Raw genomic sequence first — 19,259 nt, 5'->3', positions numbered from 1 at the left:
GCCCTCCTGCATTCCTTGGCTGATGAGCAGACCTTGCTTGTGTCATTTCAAATACTTGCTTCGGTTGTCACATCTATCTCTTGGTCATCTTGCCTTCCTCTTCTGGGGACTCTTGTGATTATATTGAAGGCCCACATAGATAATCCAGGAAAATCTTCTCATCTCAAAATCCTTAATCACAGCTGTAGACGCCCCTTGCTGTGTAACATAACATAGTCACAGGTTCTGGGGCATTACGATGTGGCTGTCTTGGAGGGAGGGGCATTGTTCAAACTACTGCAACTCCAAAGACCATCTCTTTTACACCTATGACCACACGTTGAACCTTGCAGTTATTCTCCATATCCTATCCTTTGATACAATCCCATATCATTCTAGATCTCTTGGCTTCTAAATGCCACTGTTCCTGTTATTTGCCCTCATGGAGGGCTTAGACCCTTGACAACATTTGAAAAAAAAGTTATAATGCCTATTGATTTTATCCCTCCCTTTCTCTCTGGTCCATAATATCTCCTTTGTGTGTGTGTGTGTGTGTGTGTGTGTGTGTGTGTGTGTGTGTGTGTGTGTGTGATATACTAAGTTCCATTACCCCTATCCCGTGCCTGGCCAAGAGCTCCAAATCTGTAGAAGATATTCAAGTGGAAGCTTATGTGTGGTGAGATTGTGCTGCTGCTCTTAATTCCCACATCCACTCTGATGGCATAAAAGGGCTCAAAGTTAGAAACAAATTAAGAGGATTTTTCTGAAATTGCTATTCTTGTGTTGTGAGTTCCATCTCCACCAAGGGAGAGAAATAGGTGGTAGGAGGAGGGAATCCTTCATCTCCAGTCAAGAGGCAGGGCTTTCAAGGAGACTGTCTCTAGAGCTTGTAATGCATCCTCTGCATTTGGAAAAGAATGGACCAGGGAATAACTCCTGGAAAATACAAACACCAAAAGATTGTTGCTTTTTATTTTTTTTAACAATTTCATTTATTCATTCATGAGAGACATAGAGGCAGAGACACAGGCAGAGGGAGAAGCAGGCTCCCCGTGGGGAGCCCGATATAGGACTCGATCCCAGGACCCTGGGATCAGGACCTCAGCCTAAGGCAGATTCTCAACCACTGGGCCACCCAGCACCCAAGAAGGTTGCTTTGATGACAGGTTAGGGGAGAGGTGACTAAGATGGATGGCCTGCATTACCCACATCTTTCAGAATGAAAGATATGTGGATATCACCCAGGCAGAAGGCACAGGAGGGAGAAAGCCAATGGGATAGTCTTGGATTCTACCCAGAAGGGCCATCTGAGAGGAAAAGACCTCAGCAGACAAAAGCTGAAGGTAACTCCAGATGCCTATGAGTTGAAGAAGTAAGCAGCAAGTTGGGATAGAGATGCTCTTGCCCTCAAGGCCGGTGCAGGTGAGAGATCTCCACGGCTGGGAATGCAGGATAGGGTTGATGGAGTCACACCAGAGAGCTCAGATCCCAGAATCTGTGCTTGGGGGAGAGCTGTGCAGAAGCACACTGTGTGGGCAAGAAATCACCTTAGTTTACCAGTGGAGCTAATTTGTCCCCACAGCATGTTACAGCCCTGTAGCCTATACAGCGTAGCCATTTGCCCCCCGAGTTGTGGGGAGGCAAGTGAGATGGCATGTGTGTGGTGCCTGACACATTTTGGGCCCTGGATAATGTTAATCTTCCTCCCTTCCCTGGTGAACTAGATAAGCCTCATATGGTAAGCACTGGCTTGTGCACTGAGGTATGTCTGAGGCAGGGGAATTGGGTCCTTGTTGCCAGGAAACCAACTTAGATCCTTTGAGCACCATCTCTCAGCCTAATTTATTGGTTTGTCTTATTCTAATTTTGGTTCCAGCGATAGGATTATCTACAGATCTTAACAGGAAGTAGCTTCTTGGTACTGGACCACATCAAGTTTAAGCCCTTTCCTTCTTGGCTTCACTTCTCAGGTGTTTGTTTGTTTGCTTTTTGGCTAGGATTAAAGACACTTGCTGTAAATATGGATATGCCACAATATGTTTACGGAGCATGTGACTTTTTTTTCATTCAACAAGTTTTTTTTACCGTAAGTCTTCGAGGAGTCAGGAGGTCTGGGGCTGGGATGCAGCAGAGAACAAGAGACGTGGTGTCTTCACAGAGCTCAGGGGGCCCGACAGGGTTACAAATCATGGCAACTCCAGTGGGAGGTCCACTGAGCCAAGTCAAGGATGGCTCTCAGGAGAACATAATGTCTAAACTAAGGCTTAAAGTGGGAGCACAGGCAAAGAAGGGAATATAGGGCAGGGAGTGACAGTGGGAGGAGGGAGTGGAGCAGGAGGTACAGGAGATGGTGATGGATAATGTGAGGTGTGTTTCCACCCTTATCTAAGTATCTCCTATCGTTTAGCAGGTACATGATAATGATAAGACAATTCTGTCCATAAAGTTTCACTCTCACAGCATTTCTGAATGAGAACCAGCACATCAGTGATGGCACTCATTTATGGATGGTGAATTAGGAATCAAGACTCAGCTTAAGAGTATCTTAGTCTGTTCAGGCTCCTATAACAAAATGCCATGCACTTGGCAGCTTGAAGACAGAAGTTGAGTCTGAGATCAGGGTGCCAGCATGGTGGAGTGAGGGCTGGCTTCCAGGTCATAGATTTCTCATTGTGTCCCCACGTGGTAAACGGAGGGGGGGTGGGCAAGGGAGCTCTCTTGGGCCTCTTTCATAAGGGCACCAATCCCATTCATAAGGCCTCCTTCCTTGTAACCTAGTCACCTCCTAGAGGTCCCACCTCCTTATACCATCACCTGGGGGTGAGATTTCAACACATGAATTTTGGGAGAGCAAGCATAATCTCTGCCTTGGAACTTTCTTGAGCATATGTAGCCTATCTGCTTAGCAGCCACACCCAACCTCCTTCTCCTTTGCTACCTCCCACTACAGAGGCTGAAAAGCCAAATACTTTTTCAGCTTCCCTTTTGGCTAAGGGTGGTGATGTAATCCAGATCTGGGCTGTGAACCCGAAGTAGAAGTCTATAGGAAGGGCTTCTAGGAAAGCAAAATCTCACTTGATTCAAAAAGAAAAAAGGAACACATGAGCTGATCGAGCCCTTTGGCCTTTTCTCTTTTTTTCATACCTGAACACATGGCTGGAGATATAGCAGTCATCTTGTGGCATGTAGGACAAACCAAAGAAACTGGAAAAAGAAACCCCCAATCTTTTTTTTTAAGATTTTATTTATTTATTCACGAGAGACAGAGAGAGAGAGAGAGGCAGAGACACAGGCAGAGGGAGAAGCAGGCTCCATGTAGGGAGCATGATGTGGGACTCGATCCTGGGACTCCAGGATCACATCCTGGGCCAAAGGCAGGCACTAAACCGCTGAGCCACCCAGGGATCCCCCCTATCTTTGAAGCTCTGACTTGCCTCTGTGACTTCTCACCTCCAGACTTGTTTAAAAAAAAAAAACAAAACACCAGCTATGTTTAAACCACTAGAGTGATTTACAACAGAAATCAGTTGTTACACGATGCTGAGCAGAACCTAGTAGTCCTTCCTCTGAATTTCCGCCTTACATGTCGTACAATCTTCCTTTCCATTATCCCTGAATACTTCTTTTGGGTTTGTCTGTATGACTTTCCCAATAACTCTGAGCTCGTTGGGGTCAGGGACTGTCCTACCACTTGGATGACCCCAAAGCTATCATAGTACCTGGCAGATAAGAGCTGCTTAGTACTATTTTGTTAAATGAGTGAAGGACTGAATGAATGATGTGGCCGTGTGGAGGAATGTGTGGGGAAGGAGATACACATTAGTGCCTGTGAGGCCAGGGGAGAGGTTGGTAAGAATCCAGGCAAGAGGTGATGAAATCCTGAGCCAAAGCAAGACCATGCAGATAAGAGAGTAGATGGAGTCAGGGCTCCATCCAGGGCTCATTTAGGAGGCAGAAGGGACAGGACTTGGTAAGGACTTGGGGAAAAGAGAGGGGAAGAGGAAGGGCTCTAAGATGCCTGAGAGCACTTCAATGCTTTGTGGGTTTGTGTGTCCACCAGTTCTGTGGTCCTGAGTTACTCAGACATGTTGGGGCCTTAGTCATCTCATCTGAAAAATAGGGCTAACAGTAATGCACTTAGGCTTGTTGTAGGAAGCAAATGACTTAGCATGTGTAAATTGCTTATACCAGTCCTGGCACTTTGTAAGTGTTCGACACATGTTATCAGTTGTCACCATCATGGTCTGTGGCTATTGGGTCAGGAGGGCAAGAAGCCAGGCAGGGTGTTGAAAGAGGATGAGCAGGAAGGGGGAGTTCAGGAAGAATGAGGAGAAGGACCCAAGTAGCTAGCAGGGTGACTTTAAGATGTTCAACAGCTTCTCAGTCTCCGCCCCTAGAAAGAAAGACTTGATTTAAAGCGGCACTGAAAGTCATTTAATGAGCTCAAGAGGGATGGGATTAGGTACAGCCCGCTTTTATTCAAGACTGGTGTCAACTGGTTATGCTGCTTTGATTATTGTTTTAAACATGTCCCAGAGGGCTTAGGGCAAGAAATGAAGAGTTGAGGATGCTCATTTTTAATGTGAAGAATTGTAAGCTATTCTGGGGCACAGTAGGAATCTCGGGAGGGCTGTGCCTAACAGATTTCTGAAACAATTAGTGAAGCCGGGAAGAACAAGAATAACGTAAGAGGCACCATGTGAGGGCCATTAGCCTCGAGGCAGCGGAGGACCCTACATGATGAGGCGCAGCGAAATGGCAGGGCAGCGACCACGCTCTAGCTGCTGCGACTGGGGGGCCTGTGATTAGGTTACAGGGGAACGATGACAAAAGCTCCACTTACTACGAGGGTCCAGTGTTGTACATGTTCGTCTAATCCTCTCAGTTTCCTGCAAGAGTGAGCTGTTATTATGCCCATTTTAAGAATGAGAAAACTGAGGATTGAAGAGAAAAGGAACATTTCCAAGATTGACTGACCAAGAAGAGGTAGAACCGGGATTCAGACCAGGCCTGGCCAAGATTTGGCTGTTTCCTTTTCACTGTATTGTATAGCTCATGACATTGCTGCGCAGGAATTTTATTGGAGGGTTTCTTACCTCTGTATTACAGGAGGTGCTTCTCAGCTCAGACTCAGTCTGGAAGTTTACTTCTAGGAAGAATAGAGTATAAACCCTCAAACATGTCTGAATCATGGGCAATATCTGTGAACTGACTACTTCAGCTCAATCTAATAGACTTTTGTGTGTGCCAGTAGATGGTTTCTGATTCCCAAGTGACCCTGGCTCCTGGAGGTGGGGGGTGAATCTGCAGAGTGGGTCTTTGGTTTGTTACAGTTCTGTCTGCCCTTGGTGTGGGCTTGCAGGGCTGACCCGAAGCTTTGAAGGAATTGAGACCATGATGGGGTTTCCTGCTGTCCCTTTTAAGGACTGAAGAATGAGATCCCAGACCTCACTGTAGAGAAGCATGCATGCACTTGGTTGTGGCACTGATGTCTTGCATCCCAGCACATGATTTTTACTTTTTTAAGATTTTATTTATTTATTCATGAGAGACACAGAGAAAGAGGCAGAGACACACAGGCAGAGGGAGAAGCAGGCTCCCTGGGTGGAGCCCACCATGGGACTTGATCCCAGGACCCCAGGATTATGCCCTGAGCTGAAGGCAGAGCTCAACCACCCAGCTACCCCGGCGTCCCTCAGCACATGATTTTTAGAAAGTATCCTCCTACTGTGCTGTAAAAAGAACTCCAGGCCTCTGCACCTTGGAGGCGGCAAGGGCGGTGTTTTCTTTAGCAAACAATAAAAGCATTTCTGTAGTCCCTGATTTCCCTTTTCCTTTCTACCCAACTTGTTATCTCATAAGACTGCAAAGAGACCTGGCAGGTCTTGATCCCACTGTGGAGTAGAGACAGAGGCTATTACACGGATTAGGAGGGCTGCCTGGCTGACACCTGCAGTGTCAAAGGTGATTGCTCAGGAACAAACGTTTTGTTCTTCATCCTGACATCTCCTCTTTCCAGTGCTGGACCTATTTTTGGTAGCCAGCGATACAAATTCCTCCACACCATCCTCAAATCGATCTCTTGAGCCTATAAATACTCTGAACCTCTACATGTGTGTGCACGCACACTTTATCAGCTTGCTCAGATAGTAAGTTTGATTTAGAGTCTCTTTTTTTCCCCTCAGGATTTTATTTATTTGAGAGAGAGTAAGTGGGCAGGAGCAGAGGGAGAGAGAATCTGAAGCAGACTCCCACTGAACACGGAGCCCAACTCGGGGTATGATCTCTTGACCCTGAAATCATGACCAGAGCCAAAACCAAGAGTCAGTCATCTACTGTTGGTCACAGTCACCATCTGTGCCACCCAGACACCCCTGATTTAGAGTCTTAAAGAGCTCCCTATGGATTTTTCTGCTCCTCCTCATGATCACTGGTTCCTCTTTATCCACCAGGGTATAAAGCCTCTGTGGAAGAAATCCATTCTGATCAAAGCCTGGCCTGAACATGCCCTTCTGGTTGTGCTCAGGAACCTGTGTGCCTGAGGGGTGGACAGAGCGGCTCTCATAGGAGCTGAGGGAATAGCAGGATAGGGTGTCGTCCTGTGGGTTTGCAGTGGCTCTAGGCTTGAGACCAAAGGAGAGGGATGGAAGAAGGGGACCCCTGTGATGCCATGGTTCTTCTTCAGAAGTGAAGTATGTAACAGGTCATAAGCCAGGCCAAAAAAGGAGAAATAACTGCAAGATGAGGATAGTTGAACAAAAGAAAGTATATTTAAGTACTTAGTGGCAACATGTTTTTAAGTTTCAAGGAGGTAATGCCTCTGAGCAGGTCCAGAAACCATAAATGGGTTTCTAAGGCAGTGGAAACCACTCCTCAAAGATGTTGTTCACAACAACCGTAAAATTTGTACAGGCCTTAGCTCACCCCAAGCACAATGCACAAGCCAGGACACATACGAATCACTGAGTCCCTGCTGCATCTCCGTCTCAATCCCATTTCACACATCCAGCAATGGAGGCACAGCATAGAAGTCACCGGCTGGAAACCACAAAGGGATGCATGGCAGCACCAGGCTTCCCATGAAGGTTTGACTCTAAACCCCTAGCTTGTTCTCTTTTCCCAGTTTGATGACTAGGCTTCAAAGCAATGTTGGTGTGAGGCAATTTGGTGGTAGAAAACACCCTGCCTATTTCACAGGACTGTGGTCAGGATACAGAGATTACATGTGTGAAAGCGTTTTGAGAACCATGCAATGCTGTCCAAGTAAAAAGAAGCATTATTATTGCTGTCATTGGTCATTTAATTTTCCAACTCTGTCGGTGGATTCTGAGTGTACATCACATATGCCATCACTAGAGGGAGGCAACAGACAATGTTTATAAGCAAACTTGGTCTTGGAAGGAAAATATATTTTTCTTGTAAATGATGCTCAGGAGTTTAAAATAGAAAAGCAAAGGTTTGTAGCCATTCTCATCAAGGTTTGATCATGTGTATTTGTTGAGGTGTTTCCACAAACGCCTGCTAGACTCTTATGAATGCTTTTGAATAGTGGGTATTTTCCCCCAAAACGAATGGATGATATTAAAGGTGAAGAATTTACTCTTTCTCTTTGTTCTCTGGCTTCTTGCTTTCTGTCTCCTTTGTGATCATTTTTGTTTTTGTTGAGGTTCAGCATATCCTTCTTTCTCTCCACTTCATTTCAGTTCAGTAAGGCACGTTCTTGACCCTTCCCATCTCTTTAATGGTGTTCTCCTGAGCTGGCCTCTTTGACTATTGTATATGGACCATTTGATGGTTATTTTTACATCATTGTCATTTGTATTTTTCTCTCTGTTATCTTCTCTTGCCATTCTTCTAGAATTCTTCAGCTCCCTTCTGCTAGGTGGAAAGAATGCTGGACCAAGAGTTCAAGCCTAGTGAATATCCCTTACTAGGTATTTGACCATGAGACACAGAAGAATCCCACTGAGCCTTTTTTCAGAGATAATTATAATTTCCATGCTTACTCTCCAAGCCATTATTTTGTAACCCATATTAATCTGGTTCTTGTCTCTGCTTTTATGCAGAATTATCCAAATAGTCCACTTACTCTCCTACTTTGAAATATTTCTGGGAGTCAGTCCCCAGGTACTCATGAAGAAGTCTCCACCTGCAGAGTCTGTTCTGTTTCATCAGATGATCCCTCAGCCATAGTAGATTCTTCTGTGGCTTCCCTGGAACCAAAGCTGCGTGGGGCTCTGTTGCTAAAGAGAAGAGTGTCTCTCTTACTTTTACGTTACCACCTGTTGGAAGACTCCCAAAGCAGTACCATTAGAGCTTCCATATCAGGTTGCCTCTCTCTCACATTCAGGATTGGCTGGAGGTGGATTCATATACTAGCCCCCACACTTTTATCATGAGAACCTCTATCTCCTTTAACAACCAAGAACCAATCAGTTGTGCTGAACTCTTTCCCTTAGGATGATTCCTACCTTTCTGTGCTGCTCTGAAAACAGGTTATTTGCCAGACATAATACAGTTTTGTTTTGTTTTGTTTTTTTTTAGGGTCAAGATCTTTTATTTCCTGATTTTAAAAACTGCCACCATCATGGCCCTCCTAGGTTCTTCTGCACCTTTGTCCCAGTGGCTCCTGGCAGTAGCTCCACACAACTCCTTTCTTGCCCCTGCCTTTGGTCCTTCTGGTCTTTGCCCATCAGCTTGAATTTGACAGATCAATTTGCTTTGTTCCTCCAACCTGTGGGAGTAAGGACTGGATTCTTCTTCCTGGTGGAGGGTTCCTCATCAGCCAATGTTCAAGCCCAGCCTACTACTGATTAGTTCTAGTTGCTCTTGGCTTTTGTGCCTTTGGCATCCAGCACGCTCTGGGCATGAGCAAGCTGCTTTACAGAATCTAGCACGAGGATTCCAGGCAGCACCAGCCACAAGCCGTTCATGAAGACACAGTAAAACCAGAAGTAGAGCGGGTGGCCCAGCTCCCCATGCTGGAATCCGTCCCGGTGCTCTGTTAGGAAATAGAGCACATCCCCATAGATCTGACCCACAGAGACCACAAGTTGTAAGACGAAGCGCAGGGGCTGCTGGCGGAGAAAGGCGATCACCACCCACAGGCTGAGTGGTCTCCAAAGGCAAGCTGTGATGGTCTCCATGCATATCGTAAAGTTGTCACTCAGGATGTATCGGCTGTCTCCCTTGGCATACTCTTTCCAGAGTTGGGACAAGAAAGCTTGGTCTCCAAGAAGGTCTTTGTGATAAAGGCTGAACCAGCCCTCAATCACCATGTGAATGAACCCACACACTGCAAACCAGCACAGGGACAGTCGCCGCCAAGTCCCCAGGAGGATGACCGCAGCACGACCTGACAACAGCCATGTGGTCACAACCAAGACCCCAGAGACAGAGAAGAGGCCAGCCAGGAGATGCCAAGTGGGGCAGTCGTTAGGCACAAAGTTGTCCAGCCTCAGCTGCTGAGGCCAATATGGGTGCAAGGGGCTGGCATTGGTGGTCATGTCTTTGTAGGCTGATGGCCAGCGGTGCGGTCACGGCAGCCTCTCTCACACACTCCCGCCATAATACAGTTTTTGAATCTATTAGAGGACAAATCTTGAGTTCTTCCCATAAGACTATGTCTCACGCACATAGACTGTTGTTAGACCCATTCCCATGGCCCCTGAACATATCTGGACCCCTGTAGAGGACAATGGGAAGCTCTGGCTGAAGAGAAGATCTCTGCTTTAGTTGAAACTATAAGTATCCTCTTGTCCAATCCTTTATGGTTCTTCTTCCTTCTTCCACATTTCTCTCAATCTTTTTTTTTCATTTTATTTTTCACTTTCTTTTTTACATTTTTTAAAAAGATTTTTATTTATTTATTCATAGAGACACAGAGAGAGAGAGAGGCAGAGACATAGGCAGAGGGAGAAGCAGGCTCCATTTAGGGAGCCTGACGTGGGACTCAATCCTGGGCCTCCAAGATCACACCCCAGGCTGCAGGCAGCGCTAAACTGCTGTGCCACAGGGGCTGCCCCTTTTTTACATTTTTAAAAAATTTAAATTCAGGGCAGCCCCAGTGGCCCAGTGGTTTAGCGCTGCTTTCCGCCCGGGGCCATGATCCTGGAGACTGGGGATCGAGTCCCATGTCAGGCTCCCTGCATGGAGCCTGCTTCTCCCTCTGTCTGTGTCTCTGCCTCTCTCTCTCTCTGTGTCTGTCGTAAATAAATAAAAAATCTTTAAAAAAATAAAATAAAATTTAAATTCAATTTGCCAACATATAGTATAACACCCAGTGCTCATCCCATCTTTCATTTTAAATACCACTCTTACATGTTCAAAGAACAACTGAAGTGGATATGTCAACAGGACACAAAATTTGTTTAAAGGGGTTCCCCTAACCAAATTTGGGATAACCTGAGTATCAAAATTAATGATGACAGTAATGGATAGTAACACATTGCATTAACAAAAGAATCTACCAGTCTACATTTATACTAAATGCAAGGGAGAGGGGTGAAGGAAAAGCCTTTCTTTGTAGGAGAATGCCAATTAATAAATCCAGAGGAATGACAGAATTACAAAACCATCATTTTTCAAACCACCACCATAATAATTAATTCAGGTAAGAATTACTAATAGATAATAGAGCCATTGCATGAAGGATATTCTCACAGTCTCAAAGCATGTATCACTCACTAATTATAAAAGGAAAAAGGCACCTTTATGATGGAAAAATCTTGCAGACACCACCTTAACTAAGTGATCAAACATCATAAATAATGGACAAATCAACCTCATGGCCTCTGGTGTGACACATGAAGATACAATACCACCCCCATGGATTCTTGCCAAAAGTGTTGAGCCTGAATCTAATCAAGAAGAAACAAACATCCAAATCAGGGAAATATACCAGAGAAAAGGAAATTAACAAGACATTTCAAATAACTGCAATGTATGGAGGTGCTTGGGTGACACTGTCAGTTAAGCGTCTGACTCTTGCTTTTGGCTCAAGTCATGATTTCAGGGTCATGAGATCAAGCCCCATGCAGGCTCCACACTTAGCCTGGAGTTGGCTTGAGATTCTCTCTCTCTCCCTCTGCTCCTCACCACATGCGTGCATCCTGTCTCTCAAATAAATAAATCTTTTTAAAAAAATAAATGCAATGTGTGATCCTTGATTGGACCCTAGATATTGGGGAAAAATCAGATACTAAAGGACAGCATTAGGACAATTGAGGAAGTTTGAATATGGTCAATAATAGTACTATATCAATGTTAGAAATCATAATTTATATCATAGAGGAAAAGTTAAAATTAAATTAGAAATAAAATGACATTCATTATTGGGGACGTCTGGATGGCTTAGTTGGTTGGGCATCCAACTCTTGGTTTCAGGTTAGATTGTGATCTTAGCATCATGAGATTGAACCCCACCCACATTGGGCTCCATGCTTAGCCCAGAGTCAGCTTGAGATTCTCTCCCTCTCTCTGCCTCTGTCCCTCTTCCTGCTCATGCTCTCTGTTCCTCTAAAATCAATAATCTTTAAAAAATCATTTATTATTTATGCATTTGTGTCTCAGAAAACTAATCTCTATTTTTTTTAAAGTCTCCCAATTTTATAGGCTGGTAAATATTCCTGTGATCTTTACTTGCTTCTTTTCTGATATTCTCTTTCAATTTTCTTTGCTTTATATTTTGATTACAAGGATCTCACAAAGAAGAGGGAAAATCATCAAGAAATGGCAATTTGAAGGGCAACTTGGGTTGTCAGGACATATTGGACAGCATAAAACATGACCTTGTATTTACTTTCCATCCTTCCCTAACTCATCCTTCTTTCCCCTCACTTTACTGCCCTGGCATTGAGCTTCCCAACTAAAATAATTAGCCTTTAATTTTTGACGACAAGGAATCTAACATGGGCTTTGGAGTTCAAAGTGAAGTTCCTTCTAAATTTTTCATCTAGGCCACTGTCCTATGTCATTTAGTTTTAGAGAAGGGACTCTAGGGCAGCCCTGGTGGCTTAGCAGTTTAGCGCCGCCTTCGGCTGGAGGTTTAATCCTGAAGACCTGGGATTGAGTCCTCTGCCTGTGTCTCTGCCTCTCTCTCTCTCTCTCTCTCTCTGTGTCTATCATAAATAAATAAATATTTTTTTTTTGGTCCTGACAATTCTTAAAGAGAGACAACCATTGTCCAATAAGTATACCTGCTTGGCCACACACAACATCTCCATTCAGGCTATAAAGAGGGGGGAAATGTACCATAGGGCTGTCCATCAAAGGGAAGAATGGAGAGGGAATTTACCCATCTCTAGTCTCACTGGCCAAAATGTAGCCCATTTAATTTCCCTGAATTGCTGAGTGTCATTGAATGGCCCCGACCTCTAAGAAAACTAGGACCCCCAACACACATCTGTGGCTGATGCTCATTCACATCCAGAGGTGTTGGAAGGAGACAGACTCTGGACATCAGAACCACACCAGAGCCTTGCCAGAGTCAATCCCCATCACAACAGGTGAGATGAAGTAAGGAGCTGTATCTAGGAGGTAGGTGGAGGCCAAGAAAATAAGAAGGGACGCTGAGATGTGTCAGATAAAATGACATGATTTGTAGTTAAAGGAAATCATTACTCTTTGCTCCTAATTTTCAACATAGCTGTCAATTCTGCCTGTGTCTCTGCCTCTCTCTCTCTCTGTGCCTATCATAAATAAATAAATAAATAAATAAATAAATAAATAAATAAATAAATCTTAAGAAAAAAAAAGAAAAAGAGAAGGGGCTCTATCCATGGACCAGAAAGTATGGGAAGCAGAACCCAGCAACTACATGGGAGAGGTGGACTCTGATCAGGGAGACTGATCTCCAGTGTTTCCATGGCAAGTTAGGAATTCAGAATCAGAGGACTATGACATTTCCGACCATCTTTCATTTCCTTGCTGTTTAACCCGGACCTGCCTTGATAAGGCTGCATCTTCTCTCTTTGGTCTATGCACTGGCATGCATGTATGCTTTCAGCCTTTAAATGTATTGTACTTAGATGATCCGAAATCCTCTGAGCCTTATATCATTCCTTCTTAATAAACAAAATGATGGCTCAGCCCCCAAAGACTGCAAATCTCTGTTGTGAATTAATGATATTAGCAAGTTACTATTATAACTTTCCATTCTAATCACTTGGAATGAATTCCTTTGCTCTGATGTGACTTCCAGATTCCTGTGGGGCTCTTCACAGATGAATTCTAGACAACTGAGCATCTTGTTGGCAAACAAAGAAATAAGAAATGGAACTTCTTCCCTACAGGGACTAAGAAAATGCTGACAGAAGTCCTGGTGTCCTCTAATAATGCCACCTCCTTTAGCACGTCACTTGTTCATCTGTTGGCCCTGGCTGTAGAGAAGTCAAACTGTGAGAAACCATGTGGTCACTAGAGACACATATTTCAAATCCCTTTCTATTGGCTCTCATACAACAATGACATAATTTAAGATTTCATGGCTAATGAATCTCTAGAAATCCAATTTAAGTCTTTAGGGTTTATAAAATATCCCCAAATTCTTCTGTAGATATCATAATGAAAATGCCAGAGCAAAACCACCCCATAGCAAAGCTGCTGAACCTCCATTCCAAGCTAATGATGAGGGGCTGCCTTGGTAATGTCAGTATGAAAGCAGCTCCCTTGAGAAGAAAGAGGATTAGTTCATGACTTCAGAATTCTTTAGGCTGGGTCAGATCACAGAGAAGATGGAGAAAGGTCTTTGAGGGACTGGGAAAGCAACCCAGTAGTGCATGGTCCACATCTTTGTCTTTTTCCACTTCAAAATCCTCAGCCCTGATGCAGAGAGGTACACTGTGAGGTCTATGCCCCTTAAACTGAGACGAACTTCTCCTGGAGTCAGAGCTTGGAGGAGAAGTCATTTAAAGTGATCCTCCCTGGGCTTTTCAAAGAAGTTCCATTTGGGTGTCTTGGGGGGCTCTGGCCTCAGAACCAGCAGTCACTGAGGCCTGCTCTGAAAGGAGCTTGTCCATGGATGTGTTTGTTGCAGGGACAACCAGAATGAAAACAGTCTGATGCATTTGAAGTCAAAGACTTTTTGCTAGGGTTCAGCATTTTCTTGATGACTTCTTTGGTGCCAGAGTGTCTGACTGCTGTTTTGTCTGGAGATGCGTCCAGAATTGACTACTGACAAATCAGCCTGGGGTTCAGTTTCCCTTTCTCTGTAGACTCAGCAGGACTGTCAGCTGAAAGGCTATCACAAGCCTTCTGAATGCAGACAGAGCCTCTACTCAGGTTCTCTGGTCTCTCAACTTCCTTCAGTATGTATGAAGCTTTTAATAGCTGGGTTGAACCATTTCTATAGAAATGGCTGGGTATATTTCTAGGAAAAATAGGTGACAAGATAGGATTTCCATATTGGCATCATTCTGTTTTACTACTTGTTTTGTTCATATCTTTTCTCCTTCTAAAGGCTCTTTTTATTTTTATTTTGAGGTTAATCAAGTGGGGGCCCCATTAGGCTGTTGAGGCACTCAGGGCTGCTGGTTCCTCCTGGAGTGCTGAGGGGTAACCAATGTTCACTGTTGAGAAAGGAAAATACCTTACTCTGAAAACCCAGAACACTGCTGTACACATAGCTGCTTCTCTTTCTTAGGGGTCAGGGGAAGGTCCTGGCATTCTCTTTAGTTCTCATCACACCATGGGGCTCTCAGTGACAGAGAAGACACTTAAAGGGGAAGGTCACCTGACTTAGGCCAAACTTCTCCCCCCACCCCCCAGTTCTGGGGGGGGAGGGGCAATGAAATCTCTACTTGACATCCCCCTTGGCACTGGTATATGGGAGCTGTATCCAACCCCAGGGAGGAAGGAGGTCGGGAGACTGGTTCCTCCTGGACCAGCCTAGATTGCCGCAGCCTGGAGGCAAGGGCTGATGTATTTCGGGACCTGGGAAAACAGACCGAGCAAGAGAGCTCTATACAAGGCACTGCTGTCAACTGTTCCCAGGCTTCGGTTCCAAGGCATGGGGCAGCAGGGACCCTGCCCTCCACCACCCAAACAGAACCAGAAAGGGCCAAGGTGCTCGATTTAGCAGCAGAAAAACACAGCAGCAAGGATACAGACAGAGAAAGGGGAGCGCATGCAGGGCCACACCAGTCCCCTAAGAAGGAGGAGGATCCAGGGCACTGACAAGAGGACCTAGGGGTTAAGGACCCTCTGTGCAGCCCGCTGGCCAGGCTGGTGGGGAGAACCACTTCTCCATGACGCTGAGGAGGCAGTGGCGCTGGGTTTTCTTAAGGGCAAGTCCGCATGTGAGGGTTGGGGCCCTTGGACTGGGGCATGTCTTGACTGCCCGGCTGAGGTTGCATGAGCCCCGAGTACCCGTCATCCACGCGGCTGGGCTGCTCGGAGAGGGCAGGAGGTCGGGGGCTCCGTGCCACTCATGTTGACAAACCAGTAGGCCACGGGTCGGGCGCTGTGTGGACGGAAGACGTGGGAGGCCGGCGAGTTGTCCGGGATGGGCACACGCTGTTGGTCTTGGGCCAGCTGGCCCAGCTCCTTCTCGTTGGTTCCCCGGGTAGAAAACAGCCGCGCCAGGCAGGCTCCCGCATGGTCCCGCAGGTCCGCTACTGAGTCTGCGCACTAGGCGAGGCTGGCGCTGACGGGGCACGTGCTCAAACACGCGCTCGCCCATTGGCTGCCGGAAGTCACGTGCACGGGCCCACCTCAGCACGTTGGCCAGATGCCAGCTCGGCAGCGGCCACGGGGGCGCTGAGGTCAGCCGCGTTCACCAGCTGAAGGGGCTGTGTGCCAGGGCTTCGACCAGGGTGACGACCACGCAGGCTTTCCGCGTTCTGGGCCCCGGCCTCAGAGAGCAGGTACTGGACTGGGGTCTTGGGGATAGCGCCGCCCTCCTCCACCAGCGGGGGCGCTGCACCCTGAGCAGAAGAGCAGAAAAGCCAGGGGCTTCTGAGCAGCGGCAGACTTCTGGTCACCTTTGCCCTCGGGCGGGTCGCACCTCCTCCTTGCCGACCTGAGTAATGGCGGCGGAGCGGCCTACGGAGCTGGCCGGGGCACCGGCTTCCCCTCACTTTGGGCTCGGGTCAGAGGTGCGTTGTGGAGGCGGCAGGGAAGGTTTTCCAAGAGCTCCTGAGGGAGGGGAGCCAGGTTTTAAGGAGGAGGGGGAGGGAAGGGCACGGAGGAGGCACCGTTACCAACGTGGACTGTACTTCCGGGGAGGCGGCAAACGTGAAACCTCCATAGCTGCTTCTCTTGGATGGGGCGCACTAGAAACTGATTTTTCTGGTAATCCAGGCATCTCCTAGAATAGAGGTTTCCACACTTTTTAAAGAAGCAGACTCTTTCTGGAAAGTGGGAAACTATAGTCCCAATGTATGGAACAGATAAACCAAAGGGCTTGGTTGTGGAGGTGGGTTAAATGCTCCACCCTCTTGACCTTCTCTTTCCCCTTCCTGTCTTGGCAACATTCTATGAGCCTTCCGGAAGCCCTGGCACTTCTTGGAACAGTGCCCGCCGGATGTATGAGCTGATATATTTCGTATTTGTTGGCAAGATGATGATACGGTTAAAGATTACATGTAGTATCAGTTTGACAAAGGCAGTTTTGGATATTGATGATACAGGTGCCATGGCTCCCATATGAGGCCATTTGAGAGTTCAGAGTTAGTTTCTGCGTAGAGGGAAGTAGCAAGTCCTAAAACAGGCACATAGTTATGTGTATGGTGGTGGTGCGGAGTTCCCATTTCCACCGTGGCCACCATGACTTAGCCCAGAAAACCCCAAAGGTGTTAGGAAGATCACTTGTAGTCTTGAGAGGTGTTAAGTTCAGCATTTAAGCAGGAGGATTTCTTCCCTCGTTCTTCCATGAATCAAGGCTCCTGGACAGTCAGAAAACCAAAGGGCTTCCTTTTGGGTTGTCTTTTGGTGCAGTGAAGCTGGTCTGTTCCATTTGACTTGAAAGTTAGGAATAACAAATTGATAACTTTGGTGGCTGTTACATAGTTGTTTTAGGGTATATGAGTTTGGATTAATTCTGCCTCGCCCATAAATTTCCAGTGCCCCTATGTTTCTGATCCCCATTGCTAGAGCATACCATGGGCCATTCAACAACTTGCCTTTCTCAACAGGCACAGTTGAGGAGGTGTGAACAGCGGGTGCAGGTGTGTCATCTGAGGGTTATTGACTCACAAGGCCTTATGTGTGATACTAACCTACCCTGGCCAACTGGTATTATCCTTGCAACTTCTACTTAACAATATCACAGAAATATCCAGAGCACTATCACAGTGATCACAGAAATTCTTAGTTGCAGCCCACTTTGTCACGTGAAAGAAAAAAGCCTTGGAAATAGCTTATGGGCTTAGTCTGATAAATCATATCCCATTAATTTCCAAATATTTCTGAGAAATCAGGAAAGTAAACCTAGTAAATTCTATTAGTTCATGACTGAGTGATTACTAATCATTATGCATTTTAAAACACAGAGAATTACATTTAATGTTGTCTTCATCTGGAGAGAGATTTGTTTTGTTTGACAGAGCATGACATCTTGGGGCTAGTACCACTTGGTCCTCCCTGAAAATTCCTAGATATGGAATTTAAAAATTTTCTTTAGGTGAGCATTAAGAAAATAGGTACTAATTTCTCTCTCCAATTTATTGGTCCCATAGCATGGAAGTAGTACCTTTCAGGCCTGATGGAGCTTGCCTGCTCCATCCATGGGGTCTCCTCTCCCTGGAGATGAGCATGAGGTCCCTCTTCTGCCTCTATCTTATGACACTTCCCTAAAACACTTTGTTCCATACTCTCTTCCTTGGCTTATAAAAGGCAGTGGTGCAATGGAGGTTCAGTATTTAGGCACACATATTTTGTGTTAAGGGGCTGACATATTTGAAATGATAAATTTCATATTTCATTTATGAGGGGGATGTTGTTGACTAGCACAGGAAGAGCATGAATTTGAGTTTTCTTCAGTTGGTGATGATGAATTGCCATTTGCTCATTTAGTAATTATCAGTTGATCACCTTCCCTTTGCTCTGATCAGTCCCTTTTCTTCTGCTCTTTCTTTGTATGTTCAGGAGCTTATCTGTTGGTTAATTGTCTGTGTTAGATGCTAAGTATTATCATGGACAAGAGTAAAACAATATCTCTGAATGAATCTACAGTTCTTACCACAGCCTTTGAACTTATCAGCCACCATTCCCTTTTTCTGGTAAATAGGATTCCTTCCTTCCTTCCTTCCTTCCTTCCTTCTCTTTCTCTTTCTCTTTCTCTCTCTCTCTCTCTCTTTCTTCTCTTTCTTTCTTTCTTTCTTTCTTTCTTTCTTTCTTTCCTTCCTTCCTTCCTTCCTTCCTTCCTTCCTTCCTTCCTTCCTTTTTTTGTAAGTAGGATTTCAAAACTGATGATTCTGTTTTGATTAGAGCCATAGTGAAGAAGCTAAAAACATGGGCTTCAGAAAAAGATTGCCTAGGCTTGATTCCTGAATCTCCCACTTACTATTTAGGATACCTTAGGCAGAATACTTCACCTCATGGTGCCTCGGTTCCTTGCAAAATGGGGTAATGTTTACTTACCTATCTCATAGTGTTAGAGGGAAGATTAAATGAGATAATCCTCTAAAAGTTTATAGAATAGGACCTGGCACAGGGTAAATTCTTAGTAGTAAATGTTAGTCATTATTATTATGATTGTTTTAGTTGTAATCATTTTTTATTTCTTTAATTTCCTTTAGTTATGTGAAATATAGTTGTGAAGCATAGTCATGGTATATGAATGGTGAAAATAATCTTTTGATTTACCTGATCCTTGTCTAAAAGTTTGTTGCCAAAGGTGTTATCCTGGGGTGCAATATATTGTTCCCTTCTCTGGCCCCCATGCATGAAAGGTAGGGGATATAAGTGAGATAATAAGATTGTATTGGAAGTCAGGAGACACAAAGTTGGATGTTAATGCTTTAACTGTAGAACAACTTTGGCTCAATTCTTCAGTCACCTTCCGGTCACCTTTCCCTATGTATGAATCTGAACTGTTAGGAACCACAGTAGGTGGCAGTGAGAGCCTTGATATATGTATATGTGTGTGTGTGTGTGTGTGTGTGTGTGTGTGTGTATATATATATATATATAGTGTTTTAATGAATTTTTTATATAATGTGCAGATGAGCAGAAGCACACATCTGTGTGAACCCACCAGGCTCATTGGACGACTTTTAATGTCATAAACAACAAAAGCCTATCATTTACTGAGCTCCAAGTGTGTGCTAATTCTCTATGTT

The 19,259-nt window shown here is 45.2% G+C and overlaps 1 protein-coding gene across 1 annotated transcript; it reads right to left on the bottom strand.

The window, feature by feature from the left end:
- Positions 1-8,512: 8,512 nt before the first annotated feature.
- On the bottom strand, positions 8,513-9,485 carry LOC121493673 (3-beta-hydroxysteroid-Delta(8),Delta(7)-isomerase-like). Its single transcript, XM_041759779.1, has one exon. The coding sequence runs from the start codon at positions 9,483-9,485 to the stop codon at positions 8,799-8,801; it is 687 nt and encodes a 228-aa protein (XP_041615713.1). The 3' UTR covers positions 8,513-8,798.
- Between the last annotated feature and the right edge of the window lie 9,774 nt (positions 9,486-19,259).

This window comes from Vulpes lagopus, chromosome 6, assembly GCF_018345385.1.
Source record: "Vulpes lagopus strain Blue_001 chromosome 6, ASM1834538v1, whole genome shotgun sequence".
Taxonomy (NCBI): domain Eukaryota; kingdom Metazoa; phylum Chordata; class Mammalia; order Carnivora; family Canidae; genus Vulpes; species Vulpes lagopus.
The sequence above is the reverse complement of the archived record's forward strand: the minus strand, read 5'-3'. Positions and strand labels throughout refer to the sequence as shown.

Excerpts from the sequence above, each read along its gene's own strand:
- LOC121493673 (XM_041759779.1), bottom strand. The coding sequence starts at position 9,485 with ATGACCACCAATGCCAGCCCCTTGCACCCATATTGGCCTCAGCAGCTG.